Below are 23,780 nucleotides of genomic sequence, written 5' to 3'. Positions count from 1 at the left end.
CATAAACAATTCTGAGAAACTTCCTTTTGGGTACAAAATAGCCCTCAAACTTGCTGTATTCTCAATGGCATATAGATATCTTTTATTAGGTAACAGTACAAAGCTTTATGCCTAAAATTTAAGGAAACTAACCAAGGAACAAGTTGTTTTTTCAGCTAAAAACTTGGGAGATAATGTCTTATCCTCCTACCACTTAACACCTCGTAGTGTTTCTTAACCATTATAACTTTACTTGTGACTCAAAGGAAGCTGATAGAACAGGGCTATTTTTAAGTAAAATAGCTATTTATTCAGCCTCTTGCCATGCCAAAATGGTTTGTGCATATACCACTGTAATTAGCACACAGGCAAATTTATACATCAAATTATATTTCATATTACCCGATTATATAAAAATGTAAAGTGAAAATGACTTATCAGTTCCTTTTAACATAACTAGTAAACAATTCACAGCAGGAGATACGAGGCACAAAATCTTAGTAAAATGACACAGAAAGAGCAATAATGTAATTTTCACTTAAGTTTAACTTGTCATATTTTTTATGAATATACAAAGACAAACTTTTAAAACATTATATTTACTAAGATTCTGGCAAGAGCTTTATGTAACAAGACACAGCATACCAGGCTTGCCACTCAACTTGTATATGGTAAGTCTCAGCTTCAATATGAAGCTGTTACAAACAAAACCAACCAAACCAAATCTAAACTCTGCTTTTCACATGCTAAATATTTTGGCAAGAACGCCATTAAATGCAGTAAAGTATTTAAGATAGCAAGAATAAAAAGTTAATAAAAGCTAAACATTACAGCCTAAACAAAATTCATACAAAAAATAGCTATCACTGGTTACATAAAATATTCCTGACTGGTTAAAACTTAACAGTATAAAACATGCATTTTAGAATCTGTAGCTATCAAGTTCAAAAAGTACCAGTGTCTATTGGAAATGACTCCTTCCCAAAGCCAAAGTGTAGTCAAAATTAATCCAAATGTTACAACACATTCTAATGCTAAAAAAAAAAATCATTCAGTACTATTGAAATGGAGGTAAATTCCAGAGCTTCTCAGGCTTTCTCGTGCTGAAAAAGGCTGCTTCTCTGATTCACTCAAAGCAGCATATGACAGACCAAGGATGTAACTAAGCTCAATAAAGCACAAGACTGTCATACCCAGCTCTGATCTCCTCATGAAGCATGGCTACTGTGTCCGCAAAAATAGGATGTGTGAGGATAAAAGGCACGCTATTCTGCTAGCTAAAGAAATAGCAAACCACCTCCACCCTTAAAAGCTCCTTCCCCAAGTAAATAAAAGTATACAGGGGAAAAAATTAAAATACACTTATCTACAGAGTAAGGATTTTAAAATATCATTGTAATCCCTACTTCAAAAACATTACCTAGAGTCATCTGATCATTTCTGTTTATACCTTAATGATGTATCCAGACTCAATTTCTGTTGATTTATCATTCGATACTTCTAGTCAAAAATATTAACTTTATTCCCAAATGTCAACCACCAGTACGACTGCAGCATATTATCTCCCAGGGTTATTAAGCAATGGAAGAGAACGAAGACAGATGTTCAAGGAGCAGGCAACTCTTATAGCCCTTTCACACAGCGGCATCTGAGTGGCTACTGAACAATCCAGGAATAACTCTAGAAACAACAAAGGTCATGCATTTTAGTAAATACGTCATTGTTTTCACAGCTGAGATCTCCTCAGACATTGCACTTTCTTTATAAGGGAATCCTGATTTTGCCTTTCACGGTGAGTCAGGACTTGAACCAGCAGCCTTCTTTTTCTTTTTCTTACTGTGTTTCTTGTGCTTCTTTTTCTTCTTTGTCTTTTCCTGTAGAGATAGTTCCATATTAGACATTTCTACATGAAAATATGCAAATTAAAAACAACTTTACCATAGTACTTCTGAGCTAATATACAGTTTTTTCCACAATCCACACAATCAAGTAAGCTACTCAAAACATTTCTTGACAAGTCTCAGTAACCAATAACAATCATGAAGAGTGCTTTCGATTTCCAAAAGGGTAAGGAAAGACTTTTAAATTATTAGCACATTAATGTAGCTTTAATCAAAATTTCCCATAGAAAATAACATATCAGCTGCTAATTTCATTTATTTACTTTCTAAAGGTAAAATAACTGTAGTTACTGCAAAGTAATCCCCACACCACAGCAAAATAATAGTTTATGCAAAAATCAGTTTTCAAAGAACATCTCTATGAAATCTGCCATTTTTAAGTAAATAGAAGCAGTTATTATGTACTGCTTAGTCTGAGAGCACTTGAATTAGGTTAACAACTACCTGGCACAAAATACTGACGGATAGTTGAAAAGTCTTTTTAATCTTTATTGATTAAAGTATTACATATATCTCCTCTTTTCCCCATTGACCTCTCTCCCGCCACTCCCACTCCCTAGCATATGAGTTCAAAAGTCTTATTTAGCTTGTAAAACAGATGCTTGACTGTGGAAAATGCCATTGAAGCCTTGTAAAAGCAGTCTAATTGTCATTGGATAGATGGAATTAGAATTTTGCTGAACTCGGATTTTTGTGACTACATCAGATGCAGAAGAGAAAGTGGAACTTTTAGAAACAGATACTGGAAAGATGATATCAAACGATAGACTGTTTTAGGAGAAGAAAATAAAAAGCAAGGAGACATAAAAGGGTATTAAAGTAAAGCTTCCCACTCATTTCCTTATCTATTTAACTTTCCATAATCCTCCCTTCTCTCTCACAGGTCTCTAACACTTTGTGGACCTCAGCTGTCATCATTCTTTTCATTACAAGTCAAGTACACAGGGACAAAGAGTCCAAAATCTTGTGTTTGGGCTTTTAAAAATAAGTTTTGGCCATGCCCAGTGGTTCAGTTGGTTGGAACATCAGCCTATACACCAGAATGTTAATTCTGAATCACACATTACCAAATAAACCTTCTTATCAGAGAAGGACCCCCATCTTAAGAGCTAGGGAAATGATGGGAGTTACCCTCAAATCTACAAATGATGTTCTCATTTTTATTTCACCTCCCCCTAAAAAAAATGCCTTTAAAGGCCATGGTCCACATTTAGTATACTAAGTGCCCCAGGTTACTTTGCTGACAGAGTCTGCATAAGCTATCTGTATTCACTTTTTCTAGGTGGGTCTACTTCGAATACTGCTTCTGTTTCCCTTATTCTCCTCCTCCTTCTCTTCCTCCTCCTCCTCCCCCTCCTCCTTTCCTACTTCTCAATCTACATAACAGCAGGGATGGCTTTAGAAATGATCAAAAGAATAATCTTCATTAGTGAACCATTTATGTTGTCATATTCCAGTTTATTACTCACTGCAGTTTGAGCTTAGAGAGGCTTTTACTGTTATTACCAGGTTTGGTTGATCTGGAAGTAACTACTATTGAAGATAGAGGGAATCACCATACCTTAATATCATATTTCATACTACACCTTCAGAAAGTCAAATGAAAGTTTGAGCTTACATTTCTAATCGTAAAATACTGAAATGGAAACAGAACATGCTTGGCACAAGGACATTCTTACTTTTCCCTGAACCAACTTAATTTTCTCCAACTCATTAAATGAAGCTGAACACCACAATAAATATTTATTTGGTCCTAGTAAATGCAATTATGCTTTACCATGACTCAATTTATATTAAATAAAACTAGCTATACTGTTGCCATGTAAAAACATAAGTGATACTTGCTGATGCTTTTTCTCTGTCTTCACTGCTTTTCTTCTTTTTTGCCCGTACCTAAAAAGTTTAAGTTTTTGTGGAGAAAAGACGACAAATAAGTACTTGCACTCATGGCATTTCTTTTTCATTCCCTAATATACCTTGCACCTTTAAAATGTATATGTCAAAAACATTTTGACAATCAAATGACATCTTAAGTGCCTTGTATAACCTCAAACCCGTTAGATCACGATGAGGATTAAATTAAAAAATTAAAAATATATATTTTTACTGATTTTTCCAGAGAGGAAGGGAGAGGGGCAGATAATTAGAAACATCAATTGGCTGCCTCCTGCACACCTCCTACTGGGGATGTGCCCGCAACCAAGGTACATGCCCTTGACCGGAATTGAACTGGGACTCTTCAGTCCACAGGCCGAGGCTCTACCCACTGAGTCAAACAGATTTCGGCTAAAAAAATGTTTTTTAAAGAGAGGGAAATTAAGATCTCAAATCTCTAAAGGGCTTCTCTTATATTCCCTTTCAGCACCTAAAAAAGCAGTGAGGTGCAACGGATAAAAAACATGAGCACTGCCAAAACCAGTTTTGCTCAGTGGATAGAGCGTCGGTCTGTGGACTGAAGGGTCCCAGGTTCGATTCCGGTCAGGGGCATGTTCGTTGGTTGCGGGCACATCCCCAGTGGGGGGGTGTGCGGGAAGCAGCTGTTCAATGTTTCTCTCTCATCGATGTTTCTAGCTCTCTATTCCTCTCCCTTCTTCTCTGTGAAAAATCAATAAAATGTTAAAAAAAAACCAACAACAAAAACATGAGCACTGAAATAAATAAAATAGACCAGCTCTAAATCCTACCTCTGCCATGTATTACCCTCAGTTTAATCATCTGTAAAATGGAAATTATATCCACCCTCAGGGGAAGTGCCTGTAATCTAGTGGGGATTTCTCTAACTCTATGATATTCAATGAATAAGTTATACACATAATGTATGCAGTATATATTAATTAAAATTCTTTTAAGTAATAATTATTACTCCATTAATATTTTATTTTAATCTTTTAAAGTATGGTACACTGGATACAGATAAAATTCAAAGTTGCTAAAGCTTGCATGTATTAATGTTACGTCCAATGTAATGTAATTTATGTATTAAGATAAATGCTCTAGATAGCACTCAGGAAATTATTTTTTGTTATCTTATCATAACAATGATGGGAATGGTGGCAGTTCTACATTTAACCAGGCCAACACAGATGATATCGTCACACAATGTCCAGGACAGCCATGACAGGACTGGCAAATAGCCTGCTAGACATTCATATAATGAGCCTATTTATAATAGAGAAGTTAAATTTACTCTACTGTGAACAGAAAGTACTTAGTACAGGGTTTTAAGATATACTCAACCATCTACATATTGAAATGTAATTTAATAAAAACTATGAATTATTATTTTCTTGTATTTCTTCCATTTCTGTTAGGGGACAGTAACATATAAAAATGTATAGGTTTTATATATATATTTATATCAAAGCTACAAATTTCATTTCAGGGGGCATTCCAAAACATTGCTAAAAAATGAGAGTAATAGGCCCTATTTTACAGATCTAAAGCTAAAAATGGACTATAATTCTAAGAGTACAAAATTTAAGACAGGGATATCAGCTGAAAAGGACTGTATAGATGACCTCATCCTGTTCCTTATTTTACAGATAGAAAAACTGAGATCACGTAAACATTTCTGCTCCACCGCATCACCTTTGTACTCCCTAAATAGCAGATCCAAACAAAAACAAAGGAATGCTGGGTTTTATTTATTTTTTTATATATTTTTTTTATTAAATTATTATCTGTGTACATATCTTACCATTCCCCCTTCCATACATACCCTCCCTCCCCAGGGTTTTGTGTCCACTGGTTGTGAATGCCGGGTTTTAATCTACTTTATACTATACAGCATTTTTCATGTAATTAAAAATACAATAAAATATTAGAAAAATAAAAATAACATACATATCTCAGATTGGAAAGATATCTGAGAATATCATTAATTGTAAAAATAATAGTAATATAAAAATGCAAAAATTATTCTGAAATGGAACTTCTTTTTCTTGGTACATCAAACTAGAAAAATAAATCAAATACGAAGTATTTTGTTTTTCAATTAATATTTATTAAACCAAATAACTAGACATTTTATAGTGAAGAAAATAGACTTAATCATATACTTACCTCCTCAATATAATCTGACTCTGACAAAGACTCAGATGATGAAGGTTTATCTTCAGGATACATCTTTCTCTTTTTGCTGAGCCCCTTAATGTCCTATTAAACAACAAAAATATACATGTACCTTGACATATTACTATGCCATGCAAATTTTATTTCTAAGTTTTAGTAACATTTCTTCCAATTATCATGAAATGATAATCCATTTTCATTTTAGAGATGTCTAAAAGTGACATTTACTGCCGGGACCGGTTTAGCTCAGTGGATAGAGTGTTGGCCTGCGGACTGAAAGGTCCTGGGTTCGATTCCGGTCAAGGGCATGTACCTTGGTTGCAGGTATATCCCCAGTAAAGGGTGTGCAAGAGGCAGCTGATCGATGACTCTCTCATCGATGTTTCTAACTTTCTATCTCTCTCCCTTCCTCTCTGTACAAAATCAATATATTTAAATAAATAAATAAATAAAAGTGACATTTACCAGTATTTGGTCTTTAATTCCAATGAAGTAATGCTTTTATTCAGAAGAAATACTACATATCCACTTTGATGTAATATCCTTCTTATTTAACTATACACGATAGAATTTTACAAAGTCATAAGGAACTATATAGACGGTACAAGATTTGGGTTCCTTGTATTCTAATTCCTTTGTTTCTAGCCAAAGTTGGATCAGACAGGCCTGATCTAGACAGTGTTGTAGAAAAGAAAATCAATGGATAATTATTTGCAATGATCTAAAAGGAACTGTGCACCATAATTCCTTTAGTGCATTAAGTATTAAATTCACATTTAAAAAAAATCTTTGTCTCTAAGTATTTTTATAATATGTTTTTATTGATTTTTTACAGAGAGGAAGGGAGAGAGATAGATAGCTAGAAACGTCGATGAGAGAGAAATACCGACCAGCTGCCTCTTGCACACCCCCTACCGGGGATGTGCCTGCAACCAACGTACACGCCCCTGACCGGAATCGAACCTGGGACCCTTCGGTCCACAGACCGATGCTTTACCACTGAGCCAAACCGGTTTCGGCTGTCTCTAAGTATTTTTAATGATGAAAAAGTGCATACCTGGAGAAGGAGTGAGTCTCAGAGTGAGAATGGAGGAGAACTTAGGACTTAAATATATATTTTAAGAACTAAAGTGTTAGGATTTACTAAAGCTTCAAAGTGGACATGCTTGTTATCATTTTACTATTTTCCCATATACTTTTTCTGTATGTCTCAAGTAGTTTCTAACAACAAAAACAACAGAACCACACAATGACAAACGCTCACCCCAATCAAAATATAAAAATAATATAAAACTTTATGCAGCATGAACCCAATTTTGAAGATATAAACAAAAAATTCATGTAGAAAATAAACAGTGATGATCTTATGTACTGGAAGACAGGTGATTAACAGGTTTATTATTTTGGTAGAAATTATAAATGCTCACTGTAAGAAAATTCACCTAAATCCCACTACCTAAACCATTAAGATTTTTGTAAACATCCTCCTATGTGTATATTTACAAGTTTACACCAATACTTGCTGTTTGGAACCTGCTCTTCTCACCCAATAGTATCTTTCCATGCCAACTACATCGTCACTTATGGCAGCCTTTGACATTCATTGAAAGTATATGCCACAATTTACTTAACCAATCTTTCTGGAAGGCAGCCATGTGTATTCTTTGCTATTAAAAACAAAGTTGAAATACAGTGAAGGGTACTTAAGTGTAAAACCTTGATCTAATAATAATGACTAAGGCAAAGACCAAAATAGCCTTCACTCAAATGATTTTCTCAATCTCCCACAACCCCACAATTGTTTTTTATTTCATTTTTTGAGTCACACTTTTATCATATTAATGTCAGATTGGATCACAGTTCATATTTACTTTTAGATTTACTAAACACATATTTTAACAATTTTTCTGTTTGTGAAATGTTCTTTAATATTGAAGATCACTACGATTCTGAATGATGTATTACTACTTTTTCTTAAGTCTGTTCATTATATTTAAACTTCATTCATGGTTTATTTTTTGTGATCTTTTTTGCCACTCAGAGTTAGAATTATATGGTCACAAGTTTTTTGAGGCACAGTCTTTCACTACCTCAATATTATATTCATCATGTCTATCTCCAGTTATATTTCCATAATTTAAAACTGACTTATCTAGAATTTATTTGGCTTTAAATGAGTGCCCAGCTTTATATTTCACAAATGGTTAGTCATTTTGTCCCAAGAAAAGCCATTTTTATCATATACTAAATTCCACAACCACTTAAAAATTTTAACCTGAACTCTATATTGTTCCATTGTTTTGTTTTTTGTTTCGTACCATACTACATTGTTTTAATCAAAGCATTTAAAATGTTTTAACATCTAGTAGGGAATGTCATACCCAGGAACATTTATTAAATCTTCATATGCATCTCTGAATAGATTTATAGTTTTCTCCAAATAAGTCCTGTTCAATTCTTCCATTATGTTTTTTAACTGGACATCACACTGTACTTTCACAACAATTTAAACTAAAAATGGTGCTAAAAACAATGATTGATATATATGACTTAAAATTACAACCTATCCCTTAAAACAGAAAACCAAAACAAGATTAAGAGACATAAAAGATGATAGTTATGTGTATAAAAGAGTAATAGTATCCAAAAATATTTAACTCTTATCAATCAGAAAGATCACAAACAACCCAACAAAAAAATGGGCAAAGACGAAACAAGCAATTCACAGCTCACAAAAAATGAAATCTGAATGGCTAAGAAGAAAATGGAAAGGCTCAACCATCCATACCAGTGATGTTCAACCTTTTTCATCTCATGGTATACACAAACTCATTAATAGAATTCTGTGGCAACCAAAAAATATATTTTTTGCCAATCTGACAAAAAGATAGGTACAATTTTTATTCATTCACATTGAACAACTATTGTTGTGTTGATTGTCATTTTTTCATTTGACAATCTGAGGAAAAAGAAGTCAGTGCCCTTGACTAAATAGTCAGGTATCGCCATGTTTTAAAAATTTCTGCAGCACACTAGTTAAAAGTGCTAAAGCCTCCCAGTGTTGACAAGTATGTTTATAACAAAAATACTATCATATGCTACTAGCAGAAATGCAAATTAATAATAAGCACTTTGGTGAGCAAAAGGTAGACAAGTTAAATGTGTGTACATCCTAGCACCTAGTTCCAAGTATATGTCAGAATATTAACAATAACTTGTAGAAAAGAAAAATGGATACAAAAACAGCCACTGAAGCACTATTTGCATTACTGAAAAATGAAAACAATCCAGATGTCCACAATCAGAATGGAGCTATAACTGGCAAATTAATATAATGGAATACTACAAGCAACAAACTTGAGAGTATCAACAAGGATAAATGTCAACAGCAATGTTGACTGAAAAAAGCAAGTTTCAGAAGCAAACGTGATACCATTTTGAAAATAAAAAACCCTACACTATTTATGAATATATGTATAAATGTGGAAGGAAGGATGCACACTAATTCAGAAATAGCTGCCTCTAAAGAAGGAGAAAGTGTCTGGTACTTTTGCTCCCTTTGGTAACTATCATTCTGTTGTCTGTATCTATGAGTTTGTTTGGTTTGTTTGTTTGCTGCTTTTGGTTTTATAACCCCCACATGACATATACATTTTAAAAAAATATATTTCATTGATTTTTTACAGAGAGGAAGGGAAAGACATAGACAGCTACCCTGTTTCCCCGAAAATAAGACAGTGTCTTATATTAATTTTTTTCTACCAAAGTTGTGCTAGGTCTTATTTTCAGGGGATGTCTTATCTTTCCATGCACTAGGTCTTATTTTCGGAGGATATCTTATTTTCGGGGAAACACGATAGAAACATCCATCAGCTGCCTCCTGCACACCCCCTACTGGGGATGTGCCTGCAACCAAGGTACATGCCCTTGACCAGAATCGAACCTGGGACCTTTCAGTCCACAGGCCAACTCTCTGTTCACTGAACCAAACCAGTTTCAGTGACATATACATTTTTTTTTTTTTAAACATGTAAGTAATCACTTATTCTATAATGGTTTTTAAAATGAGAAATTAATGTTGACTCACTATTAAAATAACCATATGGTTTCTTTTGGCCAGTTTACATCACAAATTATATAAATACACTTATCTTTGAATTCATATAGTTAACCCAACTTAGCCATAAGTTTCTTTTTTTAGTGCCTTAGTGAATTTTTATTTGCAAATTGATATGAAAAGCACTCCTAGGTATATCCCAAGATCAATGAAAACATTATGTTTATACAGAAACTTGTATACTTATGTTCACAGCAGTATTATTCATCTTAGCCAAAAGGTAGATACAATTCAAACATCTACTAATAGAGGAGTGGATAAATATATTGTGGTATATACATACAATGGAATGTTATTCTATCTATAAAAAGGAGCTAAGTAATGATATACATGCCATCACTTGGATGAGCCTCAAAAACATTACACTAAAGGAAAGAAGTCAGTCAGGAAAGGTTACATATTGTATGACTGCTTTTATGGTATATCCAGAATATACAAATCCATAGACATAGAAAGCAGATTAGAGGTTATGTGGTTATGTTGCTTTTGTTTAGAATATTCTACTTTATAGGTTGTTTTCAAAGGGGCGATGAAAAAGTTTTAAAATTAGAGTGAGGTGGTTGTTGCACAGCATTGCACATACACTAAACACCATCAAATTGTAATTTTAAGATAAGTAATAGAATATTATGTGAATTTCACCTCCATTCTTAAAAATACAGTGACACTTGTTCAGTTTTCTTTCATTTAGTAATTGCTTTCCTTAGGCTTTATCCTATATAATAAAAGCCTAATATACTATTATAAGTGTCTGGTCAACCGGTCGGCCATTCAACCGATCAAAGTGTAATATACTAATGATATGCTAAGGCAGCTCAACCACTATGACATGCACTGACTTGGGCAGACAGTCAACCAGTAGCTATGATCTGCACTGACCATCAGGGGCAGATGCTCCAACTGGTAGGTTAGCTTGCTGCTGGGGTCCAGCAATCAAGACTGAGCAAGATGGGCCAGACATGCCCTGGAGCCTTCCTGAGGTCCCTCCTCAACTGGCCAACATCCTGATCATGTACCAGTGGGGTCCCTCAGCTTGGCCTGAGCCCTCTCGCAATCTTGGGCTCCTTGGAAGATGTTGGAGAGCCAGTTTTGGCCTGATCTCACAGGAGCACCGCTCAACCAGGGGTTGGGCGCACAGCTGGCGAGCGCAGCGGTGGCGGGAGCCTCTCCCGCCTCTGCAGCAGTGCTAAGGATGTTCAAAGGAGAGTGGGCCTAAACTGTCAGTCGGATAACCCTCAAAGACTCCCAGACTGCAAGAAGGCACAGGCTGGGCTGAGGGGATCCCCCCACACCCCCGAGTGCACAAATTTTGTGCACCAGGCCTCTAGTTTTTAATAATCAGATCAAGATTTTAAAATGTAAATCAAAAAATGGGTAGGGATAAATTCAGAATTATAGTTAAATCACAAATGAAGATAAAATAAGTTTTTCAAAACTTATCTATGATCTACTCAATTTGAAACAGAAGTCCATGTTCTTTAATTAAAAGGGCCTCTTTTAAAATGACTTGAACAAAGGAAATATTTAATCTCCATTACTTAAAATTGTAATCTGAGATAATCCATTAAATTACATAAATTCAAACTTTCTGCAGGAATATTCTTCTATCTTCTAATCAATAATGAAACCAACAAATAATTTCCTTAAGTCAATATGAAATGCCATAAAAGCAAAAAAACTCAAGTTAAAAAGGGAAACACATTGTTTATTCCTTTAAATGAAATATTGTATGACAGACTACTTTAAGGCAATGTAAAATTATAATTACCTTTTCTTTCTCACTTGCATCCTTTGACTTCTTTTTCTTTTTTAAACTATCCTAAACAAACAAATATTTAATCAATTTTAAATGTAAAAGATACAGCATAAAAGCATAAAGATAAAAATAACAAAAAGGTGACTGGTTCTATAACTGAAAAAAGTTTACTTCAGTACCAGAATTTTATTTTAAAAATATAAAAGACCCTTAACTGGTTTGGCTCAGTGGATAGAGCGTCAGCCTATAGACTGAAGGGTCTCAGGTTTGATTCCGGTCAGGAGCATGTACCTTGGTTGTTGGCACATCCCCAGTAGGGGGTGTGCAAGAGGCAGCTGATCAATGTTTCTCTCTCATCAATATTCCTAACTCTCTATCCCTCTCCCTTCCTCTGTAAAAATCAATAAAATATATTTTAAAAAAGTATGTAGAAGAAATGTGTTGTGTATACATGTGATTATAAAGAAATAGGCTTTTTCATGTATCTGTCCATGACTCAAATCTATGTACACTAAAAATGACATACTGTCTGGTGTATTTTACTATAAGACTTTGTCATTGCCTAATTTTGCCTGTGGCGGTCTTATGCATGGGAGTTCTAATTCACTGTGTGCTTAGACATCTACCAATCTGATTTCCCTACTCTCTTTATAAGGAGGGGAGGTAAGAATTTTTGCTTTTGAATCCCTCAGTTCCAGTTATTAATAACCTCCCTGAGCTTTTCTTACCCATAAAGTGGGATAACAAATACCTACTTCATAGGTTTTTGAGGGAATTGAGTTAACATGTCAAGTGCTTAGAACTGTGAATAACATGTAGCAGGCATTCAATACATATTAGCTATCAATATTATTAGATTGGCTCTTTTGCTTTAAAAGAGAAAAAACAAAAAAACAACAACAAAAAACAATTTTGCTCAATACTCCTTAGACTCCAAGCATTTTGTCAGAAGAAATCTCACTAGGGAAGTAGCTATCTGCCACAAAACAAAACAGCTGCTTTGTTCTCCTGGGAGCCTAGGACAGTTTGTCCAATGTGGTCCATGGACACCCTGTATCAGAATCAGAGAACATCTGTTAAAAATGTAGACTTTTGAGACTAATCAGACTCTGAAAATGAGGCCCAGGAAACTACATTTTTGTTGCAACATGTACGTTTTCTTATGACCACTAATGTTTAAGAGCATATTTGTCAAACAATTCTGGTTAGTACAGAACAGACTTAGGTACAGGAGAAAAGACACTAGACCAGATAAAACACATATTCAAGTTCTAATTCTAATACTAGCTGTATAAATTTAAGCAAGACATTTTTTTCTGAACTTTTTTTTAAAAAAGCTTTTTCATCAATTTTTTTTTTTTTTGAGAGAGGGAGAGGGAGAGGAAGAGATAAAACATTGATGACAGACCAGCTGCTTCCCACATGCCCCCACCACTGGGGATCAAGCCTGAAACCCAGGCATGTGCTCTGATCAGGAGTCGACCCAGCAACCTCTTGGTACATGGGGCGATGCTCAACCAATGGAGCCACACCAGCTGGGCTCAACTTTGACATTTCATGAAAACTAGAGGCCCCGGAGCAGCCGGGTCTGGTGTGGCCAGGCCCGGAGCAGCAGCTGCCAGGCTGGGAGTGGCCAGGCCCGGAGCAGCCGGGTCTGGTGCGGCCAGGCCCGGAGCAGCAGCTGCCAGGCTGGGAGTGGCCAGGCCCGGAGCAGCAGCTGCCAGGCTGGGAGCGGCCAGGCCTGGAGCAGCCGAGCCCAGAGCAGCCGGGTCGGGTGCGGCCAGGCCCAGGGCAGCAGCAGCCAAGTCCAGAGCAACTAGGTCGGGAGCGGCAGTGACCAGACCCAGAGCAGCTGGTTGTGGAACGAACCAGAGCAACAGAGGCCAGGCCCAGAGCAGCCAGGCCCGGAACAGCTCGCTCCTCGCCTGCCCCTGCCCCACGGCTGCCTCTCAGACATGGCTGGAAACTTTTGTGGGAACTTGAGGGTCTGCTGAATCAAGTGATGAAGGCTTAGATCTGGATGTGTTGAGTTAGTATAGCGCTGGGGTGTTGATCTGTGAGTGCCTTGGGTGGGGCCTGGATGAGGCTAGTTGACCTATTAGGAAATGTCTTTTGTGTGAAGTGTATCATTGGGCATGTGGAGGTATTATTGATATGAGAAAATGCTAAGTAACTGATTTACTATCTGAAAAGGGATTTACTATCGGGGAAAGGGAGGGAGGAAGAAACTGAACATAAACTGTGCACCTATGGATGAGGACAATGGGGGATGGGGAGGGGATGGAGGGTGGGGTGGGAACCTGGTGGAGGGGGGAAGAAATGAGGAACCTTTGTAATAATATGAACAATAAAGATTGATTTAAAAACAAAACAAAACAAAAAACTAGAGGCCCGATGCACAAAATTCATGCAAGAGTAGGCCTTCCTTCCCCCGGCTGCTGGCACCAGCTTCCCTCTGGCTCCCTGGACCCGGGCTGCCCTTACACCCCCAGCTTTATCCAGTTCAATTAGCATATTACCCTTTTATTATTATAGAAGGGAAAAATAATGCCAACCAGGCTTATCATAAAACTATCATGGATGTGTTGAGAAAGAAACATGTGTGTGAAAAAATTTAGAGAACAATTAAATGCCATATGTAAGGTAGTAAGTGGTACAGAACATCTCAATTTGAATCTGAGAGCAATTTAAGATAGGAAGAACTAAAAGAGAAACCTAATTACATGTCTTCACTATCCAACATGGTACTTATTTAAGTAATTTTACCTTACTGTCTGATTCAGTCTCTGACATGGAGCTTTCAGAAGATTTATGTGAACGGTTCTTCTTTTTCTTTTTCCTTTTTCCTTGTTTCTTATCCTATATAAAACATTTTTAGAAATATTTGCTTTCCGTTTCAAAAATATAATAGAAACATTTTGGTATTATCAAATCTTTATCAATATACAAAAGTTAATGAAAGGATCAGCTTTACTTAATATTTAAAATGTAACGTATCATTTCCCTGTTTTATAAAAAGTCGAGTGATTTGAGTCACACATAATTCCTACCATCTTGTCAAATAGCATTTTACGTTTTTCAAATCCATTTCTTCTACTCATATTTTTAAATGAAGACGAATTCAAAAATCTAAAAAATATATACATCAATATTTAAATATCTAAATACCTATTTATATCAGTGCTCTCAGAGGTAATAAAAACCTTGCCCTAACCAGTTTGGCTTAGTGGATAGAGCGTCAGCCTGCAGACTCAAGGGTCCCAGGTTCTATTCCGGTCAAGGGCATGTACCCTTGGTTACCAGCACATCCCCAGTAGGGGGTGTGCAGGAGGCAGCTGATAGATGTTTCTCTCCCATCGATGTTTCTAACTCTCTATCCCTGTCCCTTCCTCTCTGTAAAAAAATTAATAAAATATATATTTTTTAAAACTAACCTGCAAATAAACATTTTAAACTAATATTTCATAATGTGTTTCTTTTGTCATTAAAGAAATTAGAAATATTTCATGGGTCATCATAGACAAACCTTACCTCATCTTCAGAATCTGAAGAACTGCTGGAAGAATCAGAGCTTGATGAAGAAGAAGATGAATACTTGACCAAGCACAAAACAATTAAAGCTTGTGAGATGCAGGAATTTTTTCTTTTACTAAGTTTCTCAAATACTTAACAAAATCAACCTAGTGTCTGAGAAACAGATACCATCTTCATAAGACGTAAGTATTAAAATGTCAAATGCCACATTTTCTCACAGAAAAGGCTCAACAACTAACAGATATAGCAATGGTGGCCAATTTCCCCTCTTTAATAGCAATACAAGAGTTACTAGGTTATAAGGAGTAACCGTCTTTTATATCAGAACTAGAACAAAACCACCCATAATAATGAAAGGACCTCCAAAGAGTTATTAGTATACAGACTATATAAATTATTCTTACTTTTTTCGTAGGCTTTTAACTATAATATTTAGAAAAATGGAAAAGTTTTGCTCACCCTACCAGATTTCTTTTTTTCTTTTTTCTTTCTCTGTAAGCAAACAAAAATACAAACCTAAATAAGCTAATGTAAATTTTCAAATGTGTATATATATATATATATATATATATATATATATATATATATACACACACACACATACATACACACACACACACACACACACACACACACATATATATAAAAGCTTAATATGCTAAGTGTCCGACTGATCAGTCAACCGTTTGGTGGACCACTTGCTATGACATGCACTGACCACCAGGGGGCAGATGCTCAAACTGGTAGGTTAGATTACTGCTGGGGACCTCAGTCCCTCCCTGGTCTCTCAAATATTTCTTCTAATTAATTTCCTTTCAATGTGCGTGAATTTGTACATTGGACCTCTAGTCTATTAATAATAGCACACAGCAATATTATGGAAACCCAACTGTGAAATTAAAGATAGCAGTAAAGTAAAAATGGTCTTACCTGTCTTTTTTTGGATGAGCTCTCATTTCCACTTAGTAATTTCTCCCTGTGTTTTTCTAGTTCTTTCTTCCAGTTCTGCAAAAAGGTTATAAACACCATCAGAGGGTACCTATCAATACTTCTAATAGGTTAACTTTCTCAATTCTCTCACCCATCCGGCCTCTAATTACAAAAGTTACTCCAGGTGTCAGAATCCTCTACTCTATCATCAAACAAGCCTTTGCAGTTGTTTTCAAAGAGGACATTAAGAGATAGGAATTCTCCACTGTATATTGAGACTAGGTATTCTTGAGGCTAAGAATTTTTTTTTTTTTAAATATATTTTATTGATTTTTCACAGAGAGGAAGAGAGAGGGATAGAGAGTTAGAAACATCGATGAGAGAGAATCATCGATCAGCTGCCTCTTGCACACCCACTACTGGGGATGCGCCTGCAACCAAGGTACATGCCCTTGACCGGAATCGAACCCGGACCCTTCAGTCCCCAGGCCGACGCTCTATCCACTTGAGCCAAACCGGTCCCGGCGAGGCTAGGAATTTTTTATTTTTCTAACAAACATGGTTAGATTCCTTTTCCAAACAGTGAAAATTAAATTAATCTATACTGTGGCTGAAATGCTGACACGTGTTTGTAATCAAAGCAAGCAAATATCACCATGGAAATCTCAGAATACGATTCTGATGGGGAAGAGAAGGGAAAACATGATTTTCCTCTCTTTCTTAAAAGAGTCATACATTTACTGTACATACAAACCTGTACTCAATAAAACAAAAACACCTATGAAATACAGGGCCCCCTTAAACTAGAGGTAGGCCAAAACGCTTCATTTATTAAAAAATTATTTCAACTGAAACCGGTTTGGCTCAGTGGATAGAGCGTCGTTCTGTGGAGTGAAAGGTCCCAGATTCAATTCCTGTCAAGGGCATGTACATTGGTTGTGGGCACATCCCCAGTAGGGGGGGTTGGGGGGGGGTGCAGGAGACAGCTGGTTGATGTTTCTCATCAATGTTTCTAGCTCTCTATCCCTCTCCTTTCCTCTCTGTAAGAATCAATAAAATATATTTTTAAAAAATTATTTCATTCTTCTTACAACATTAGCCTATTTTTTAAAAAAGGTACAAACCTCATTCATTTTTTCTTCAAATTCAGCCAATGCCTTGGAGCCTTTCTTTTTCTTTTCTAGTTGTTCTTTCACTTCTTCCCTTAAAAAATAGAATGCAAAAACTTGTTTTTAAAAATTCAAATTAGAGATGGACATTTATAAATAAAACAAAATTTCATAAACAAATTTTTCTTAGTATCCTAACTTATAAATCTCCATTCCAGTGTTGATGCATTTCGAATTTGTGTTCACATCCCTGTGAATCAATTAACACAATAAAGCCTATCAGATAACACTAATCACTCCTTTTCTAAACATGGATTATAAAAGTTTAATACAGGAGACATTTGAGTACTACATGTTACAGGAGACATTTGAGTACTACATGTTACAGGCACTGTTTTAAATACATTTTCCTTCAGTTCTCACAACAATCCTGTGAGAAAAAGTGTTCTTTTACCCCAAGATGAATTAAATTACTGTAGCTGCAGTCTGGGGCAGTTTAGAAATATGCCTAATGTCACAAAGCTTTAGTAGTTTCAGCATTAGAGTGAGCTAAGGTCTATTTGACTGAAACACTACCTTCTATTAGTAAATCACCCATCTTATAATGTACACATGTGCAGAAAAGAGAGCACAGCACACCGACTGCTTATTTTAGAAAGGCCGGCTTACACAGAGGGCTCTGGCTGGTGTCTCGGATCTCGGATTTTAGGTGGGTCCTTACCATTCCCTTATAAGAGTGGTTTACTATGCCTGTTTGTACAAACTCTATAGTTTAGGATGAACACCTGCATTCCTTCTGGGAGTCTGGAGTTTTGGCCTCTGATAGGCAGTGAACCCCCTTGTTTGGCAACATCTCACATGTGTTATCACAGCTCTTGCCATGGGAATTAAAACACATCCTGTGCAATGGCACGAGAGGAAGCTTTGGAAGCCTGCACCCAGTCTTCCTCAGACTTCACCCCTGTGCCTTCTCCCTTTGCTGACTATGACTGGTATCCTTTAGCTGAAATAAATCTACCCACAATTAGAACTATCTGTGAGTCCTAGGGAATTACTCAACCTTGGATTTTTCTTGGGGACCTCTGACACACATGTTATACTTGATTAAGCATAATCCTCTTTAAATTCATTCATTCCCCCCAATTTTAAAAACAAAATATACATTGTTTTGGAATAATTTATTCTCTGTTATCCTGCAACAGTCAACAATAACACTCATGAATTCTGTAAGAGATGGACATGCTTACTTCCTGTTTAAGTCAAAGAAGGATTCCCTTATATGTAAGCACAACTTTCAACTACACTTGCCCATCTTCCAGAGGCACTTAGGAGTCTACATCACAACTCACAAGCTTGTCATGTGTCACCTCAAGAGTATGATATTTAATAATAAGGAAGACACCAAAAATAGTAAGGCCAGTGCTATCAACGTTATTTACAAAAGATCAGTGCCACTCAACCAGGGCAAAACACATCAATTTAAAGCAAAAATCTTACAATGGGAAAAACTAGAAACAAGTTTTAAAAAGAAAAATGCAAGGTTAAGTTCTTTTTCTGGGAATAGGGAAGAGACTGGTGTGAAAAGATTATCTGGTAATGTGTTAGCTATTTTGGGTGGTGGGTTCTCAAATGTTTGCTTTACATTCATGCGTGAGTTTCATACATTTAAAAATACCATATCAAATATTACTTCAAAATTACGTATCTGGCAGTTGCTTGGCAATCAATAAAAGTTATAGCAGGAACCATTTAAACATGTATGAAAACTTCATAAACAGGTAAATGATTTCACAAATACCAGGTAGGCCTTGGTCGATTCAGATAATCTTGGATTGTTGGCCCTGAAGACTGGACTGGACCCCTTGATCTGGCCATTGCTATTGGGTTCATATAGGCCTTTAGGAAAGAACAAAAATTTACTTCATTAAAATGACCATTAAAAATACTTATTAAGCCATTTAAAAAAATGTTATTTATTTTAGAGAATGAGGGAGAGGGAGAGAGAGAGAGAGAAACAACTACATGAGAGAGAAACATCAATTGGCTGCCTCCTACGTGCCCCCTTCTGGGGAATCCATCAAGCAACCTTTCAGTGCATGGGACGACACTCAACCAACTGAGCCACACCAGCAGGGCTAGTATTCTGTTTCTTGTTTAAGGCAAGGATTAATGGAATCAAAGCAAATGGTATTTGTCAGTACGTAAGTTCTTTGGTTTATCTCTTCTCATTCCCCCAGCTCCACATCGAGGTGTATCGGTCTGTTCCATGCCTCCATGCTTCAGGTCTTATTTTGTTGGTCAATTCATTTGTTCATTAGATTCAACAAATAAGTGAGATCATTTGATATTTGTTTTCTTCAGTTTGTGCTCATAATCATTGAGCAACAATACTTTTACTATGCACGAGAAACTTTTAAAACAAAAAAGGTAACTGTTTTACAAAGGTAAGGCTTTTTTACTGTTATGCTTCAGTGTGGAAAATACTAACATTAAGAGGGTGGTTGATTATGAATTAGTTAAAATAAAAAAGTTGAGTGATTTCTTGAAACATCTCACTATCACTCAATTGCTTTAAATGCTTGTATTAATATGTATTATAACAACTAGAGGCCCAAGGCACAAAATTTGTGAAAGGAGCTCCGCCCTCACAGCTCGGTGGCTTCATGGGGAAGGTCATTCAACTGTCCGATCTAATTAGCATATTACGCTTTTATATTTGGAGCCTGTGGCTCCAAACTGCTGCATGAATTTGGGTAAAAGAAAACAATCTGTTTTTGAAACTCAGGATGGCAAACTGGGCTCACAGGAATTTAAGTGGGCAGGTTGGAAAGAGCATACAGTAAAACTAAGGACAAAATGTGCAGAACTTCATTTGTTACTTTAGTTACCTAATTTTATCTAGAGTTGACATCTACTTCGAGAGTACAAAGTAACAGGAGAGAAAAAAAAAAAAAAAACCACGAAGGAAACTTCTGGAAAACAATGGGTACAAAGAGTGACTGACCATCATGATTTAAGGGCCCTTTATAAATCTCGACAATATAATGTTTAATTAAAACACACACACACACACACTCTGTTCAAGAATGCTCAATATCACCCTAACTGGAATGTATGATACCTTGGTTGCGTAGGAGGTGTGCAGGAGGCAGCTTGATCCATGTTTCTCTCTTATCGATGTTTTTAGTTCTCTATCTCCCTCCCTTCCTCTCTGTAAAAATTCAATAAAATATATTTTAAAAATTATATATATACATATATGCTTAATATCAAAGTGAATCCTAATGCAGCTATGGACTTGGGGTAAAAGGTGTGTCATGTTGGTTCTCCCATAGTAACAAATGTACCTGGAGCAGGATGTTGACAATGGGGGAGGCTGTGCACATGCTGGCAAGGGGAATACATGCAGCTGGAATTGTTTCTCTTCTACAAGATTCTGCTCAATCTTTTTTTTTTTTTTTAATATATTTTACTGATTTTTTACAGAGAGGAAGGGAGAGAGATAGAATTAGAAACATCGATGAGAGATCTCAACATTGATGAGAGAGAATCATCAATCAGCTGCCTCTTGCACATCCCCTACTGGGGATGTGCCCGCAACCAAGGTACATGCCTTTGACAGGAATTGAACCTGGGACACACTATCCACTAAGCCAAACTGGTCTCGGCTCTGCTCAATCTTGCTGTGAACCTAAAACTGCTCTAAAATATAATCTATTTTAAATTTTTCCCCCTCTGGAATTTAATGGTTTTTAAAAAAGCAATTGTGTCATCTTTAAAGCTATAATTTTATCAATGTAAGAAGAAAAATGCCAATATCTTCATTTTATTTGAAATCAAGAATTATGATGTACTACTGGGCTAAGTGTCAGATGATCCAAGCTTTGGTCCCAATTTAGACAGTTCCATCGCCTCCTCCATTACAGTGGAACACTGACAATCTGTGCCTTTTCATGTTTTCATACCAACAACTTTTGAAGTGCAAACAAAATGTCATCAGAACACTCTGCGCCAAGACACCACACAGAGAATAAGCAGAGCCCAGAGTTATCAAAATGCCCTGAGGTTAGCAAAGCTCACTGGTGAACATTTTTCAAATAGTTTAAAGGGATTCTTTAAACCAACACATTTCCCAAGTAAAACAAAACATTCCAGGCCTCTGTATGAACCTGTACCCGAGGCCTGATTACATTCTAAACATTCAAGGCCCACACACACCACAGAGCCAAAACACTCAGCACTTCAAGCCTGAAGGATGCTCCAGCCCACCATCATTTCCACTCTAGGAGAAGCAGGACACAAGCTCTGACCCACAGCCAGGGGCGCAGGAGAACACTGTTCAATCCTGTAATCAACGTTCCCTACAGTTGTTTCTAAGACATCTCTGACTCATGAAGACTACATAAAATTAAAACAAACGTTCTGAAGATGGACAATGCCATCTGTACTGATAAAAGGGTAACACGCTCATTAGACTGGGAGGCCTTCCCGATGTCGTTCCAGACAAAGCCATGGTGGTGGCGGAGCCGATGCAGAGGCAGTGAGGAGCGAGCAGGCCAACAGGGGAGGCAGTTGAGGGTGAGCAGGCGAGCAGGGGGGTAGTAGGGAGGGCGAAAGTTGGGGGCAAGCAGGCTGGGGTGGGCAGTTGGGGACGAGCAGGCCAGCAGGCAGAGTGGTTAGGGTCAATCAAGCAGGAAGGCGAGCAGTTAGAAGCCAGTAGTCCCGGATTGCAAGAGGGATGTCCCAGATTGGAGAGTGTGCAGGCTGGGCTGAGGGGACCCCCCTCACTGGCACGAATTTTGTGCACTGAGCCACTAGTCATTTCATAAAAGCGAAGATCATTTAGCAACCCCCCCAAAAAAAAACAACAAAAATAAACCACACACACACGCACACACAAAAACCCACACAAACAACTGTGTAAAGGAAATAATCGAGAAAAGCGAGTTCATTCAATTTAGTACATTCACTTTCCTCCGACATAGGCAAGCCTAGGAACCCGTAAGACGGTTACTGCTCATCTTTTATGTGGACGGCCCAATCCAGTCTGCTGCCTCACCTGGGCTTTCCTCGGAGCCCTCCAGAATGCCTTCTTCCCAACCCCTCCTGCCAAAAGCACCGTCTCCGCTGAATGCCCTCGGAGCCTCACACCTCCATCAGATAACCGCATCTCGCTCTTTTTAATCTCCTCTACTAGAATAACAACTCCCATGCCAAGCATTTGCCTGGCCATGTTCCTTTCTGGGTGGGTCTCCACTACACAGGCTGAGGGTTAAACACTTATCTTGTACAGAAGTAGAAGAAACTGAGGCTCGGAGAAGGAAAAAAAAAAAAAAGAACTTGTATCACGTCCCCCAACTCCCCGAGGGGATCAACACCGATATGCCACACAGTCAGCACTCGGAGCCGACTCCAAAGCCAGCCATTTCCACGCCATCCCTTCCTCCCCGGGGCCCCCTAGGCGCCGGGCAGTGCTGGACCCCCAGCCAAACGCCGCCGCCGCGCTGGTTTTCAAACGGGAGGGAGCGCGCCTGCGCCTGCGCCGGGGCCGGGGTGCGGGGTGCGCCTCCATCCCACCCGGGTGCGCGCGGGAGGGGCGCGCAGAAGCGGGGTGCAGCGGGGCGCGAGCCCCCGCGCCTCCGTGAACCTCAGATTTATTGGAGACAACAGGCGCCCCTGAGCTCTTGCAGCTCTAAAAACAAAGGGGGGAGGGAGGAGGGGGGGATGTTGGTCCCGGTTCGGCAGGTAGGGAGCCAGGGAGCCCTGGCAAAGGGTAGGAGAGCCAAGAGGAGGGAAGAGGGGGCGAAGAGTGAGGGGGACCCCAAGACGCCAGCTGCGAGCTCGGCGCACGCGCGTCCCGACCCGCGCGCGTGGGGGCTGGGACGGAGGGGCCTGGGGCTCCGGGTCCCAGCGCCGCAACCGACCCTCAGGCCCGGCCGGGAAGGCTGCGGGCCCCCGCTCCTCCGCCGCGGGCCCCGCGTCGCCCCCCGGTTCCTCCCGCCAGATACTCACCACCCGGTTGTCCCGCTTCCCCATGGTGCAGGGCTGAGCGGGCGGGCGGGCTGAGCGGGCGCCGAGGGAGACGGGCGGCGGAGCGGCCGAAGCGGGCGCTCACCAGACCTTCTGGCGACGGCCCCACCCCGCCCCGAGAGCGGCGCCGCCGCGCGCACCGGGCGGCCGCGGCTGGCCACAGCGCCACCTACCGGCGCGGAGGAGAGGCCGGCGCCGGCGGCCCCCGGTCCAGTTCCTGACTATCCACCCACCAGGGACAGGCTCTCTGTACAGCAGCCTTCACCAGGACAGCTCGCCTACCTCCTTTTGGCATTGGATTGTTTTTGCTCTCTTCCATTTCTAATGGCCTGAAGTACTCAATCTAGGGGATT

At 38.5% G+C, this 23,780-nt stretch overlaps 1 protein-coding gene across 1 annotated transcript; it reads right to left on the bottom strand.

The window, feature by feature from the left end:
* Positions 1 to 266: 266 nt before the first annotated feature.
* On the bottom strand, positions 267 to 23,563 carry FAM133B (family with sequence similarity 133 member B). The gene is made up of 11 exons (XM_036429447.2): positions 23,410 to 23,563; positions 19,196 to 19,293; positions 17,413 to 17,491; positions 16,289 to 16,363; positions 15,818 to 15,850; positions 15,356 to 15,418; positions 14,591 to 14,683; positions 11,837 to 11,887; positions 5,943 to 6,035; positions 3,726 to 3,773; positions 267 to 1,853 (listed from the first exon to the last, which is right to left on the bottom strand). Exons 1-11 carry the CDS (start codon positions 23,431 to 23,433, stop codon positions 1,767 to 1,769), a joined length of 744 nt encoding a protein of 247 aa, XP_036285340.1. The 5' UTR covers positions 23,434 to 23,563; the 3' UTR covers positions 267 to 1,766.
* Positions 23,564 to 23,780: the final 217 nt, after the last annotated feature.

This window comes from Pipistrellus kuhlii, unplaced genomic scaffold (assembly GCF_014108245.1).
Source record: "Pipistrellus kuhlii isolate mPipKuh1 unplaced genomic scaffold, mPipKuh1.p scaffold_m20_p_10, whole genome shotgun sequence".
NCBI classification, from domain to species: Eukaryota; Metazoa; Chordata; class Mammalia; order Chiroptera; family Vespertilionidae; genus Pipistrellus; species Pipistrellus kuhlii.
The sequence above is the reverse complement of the archived record's forward strand: the minus strand, read 5'-3'. Positions and strand labels throughout refer to the sequence as shown.

Bases quoted from the DNA above. Each gene is read 5' to 3' on its own strand.
- FAM133B (XM_036429447.2), bottom strand. From the start codon at position 23,433: ATGGGGAAGCGGGACAACCGGGTG. The intron at 19,294-23,409 runs GTGAGTATCTGG...TCTTTCCTAAAG, and splicing joins GGAAGCGGGACAACCGGGTG to GCCTATATGAACCCAATAGC. The intron at 15,419-15,817 runs GTGAGCAAAACT...TGCTTGGTCAAG, and splicing joins AAAAAAAGAAATCTGGTAGG to TATTCATCTTCTTCTTCATC.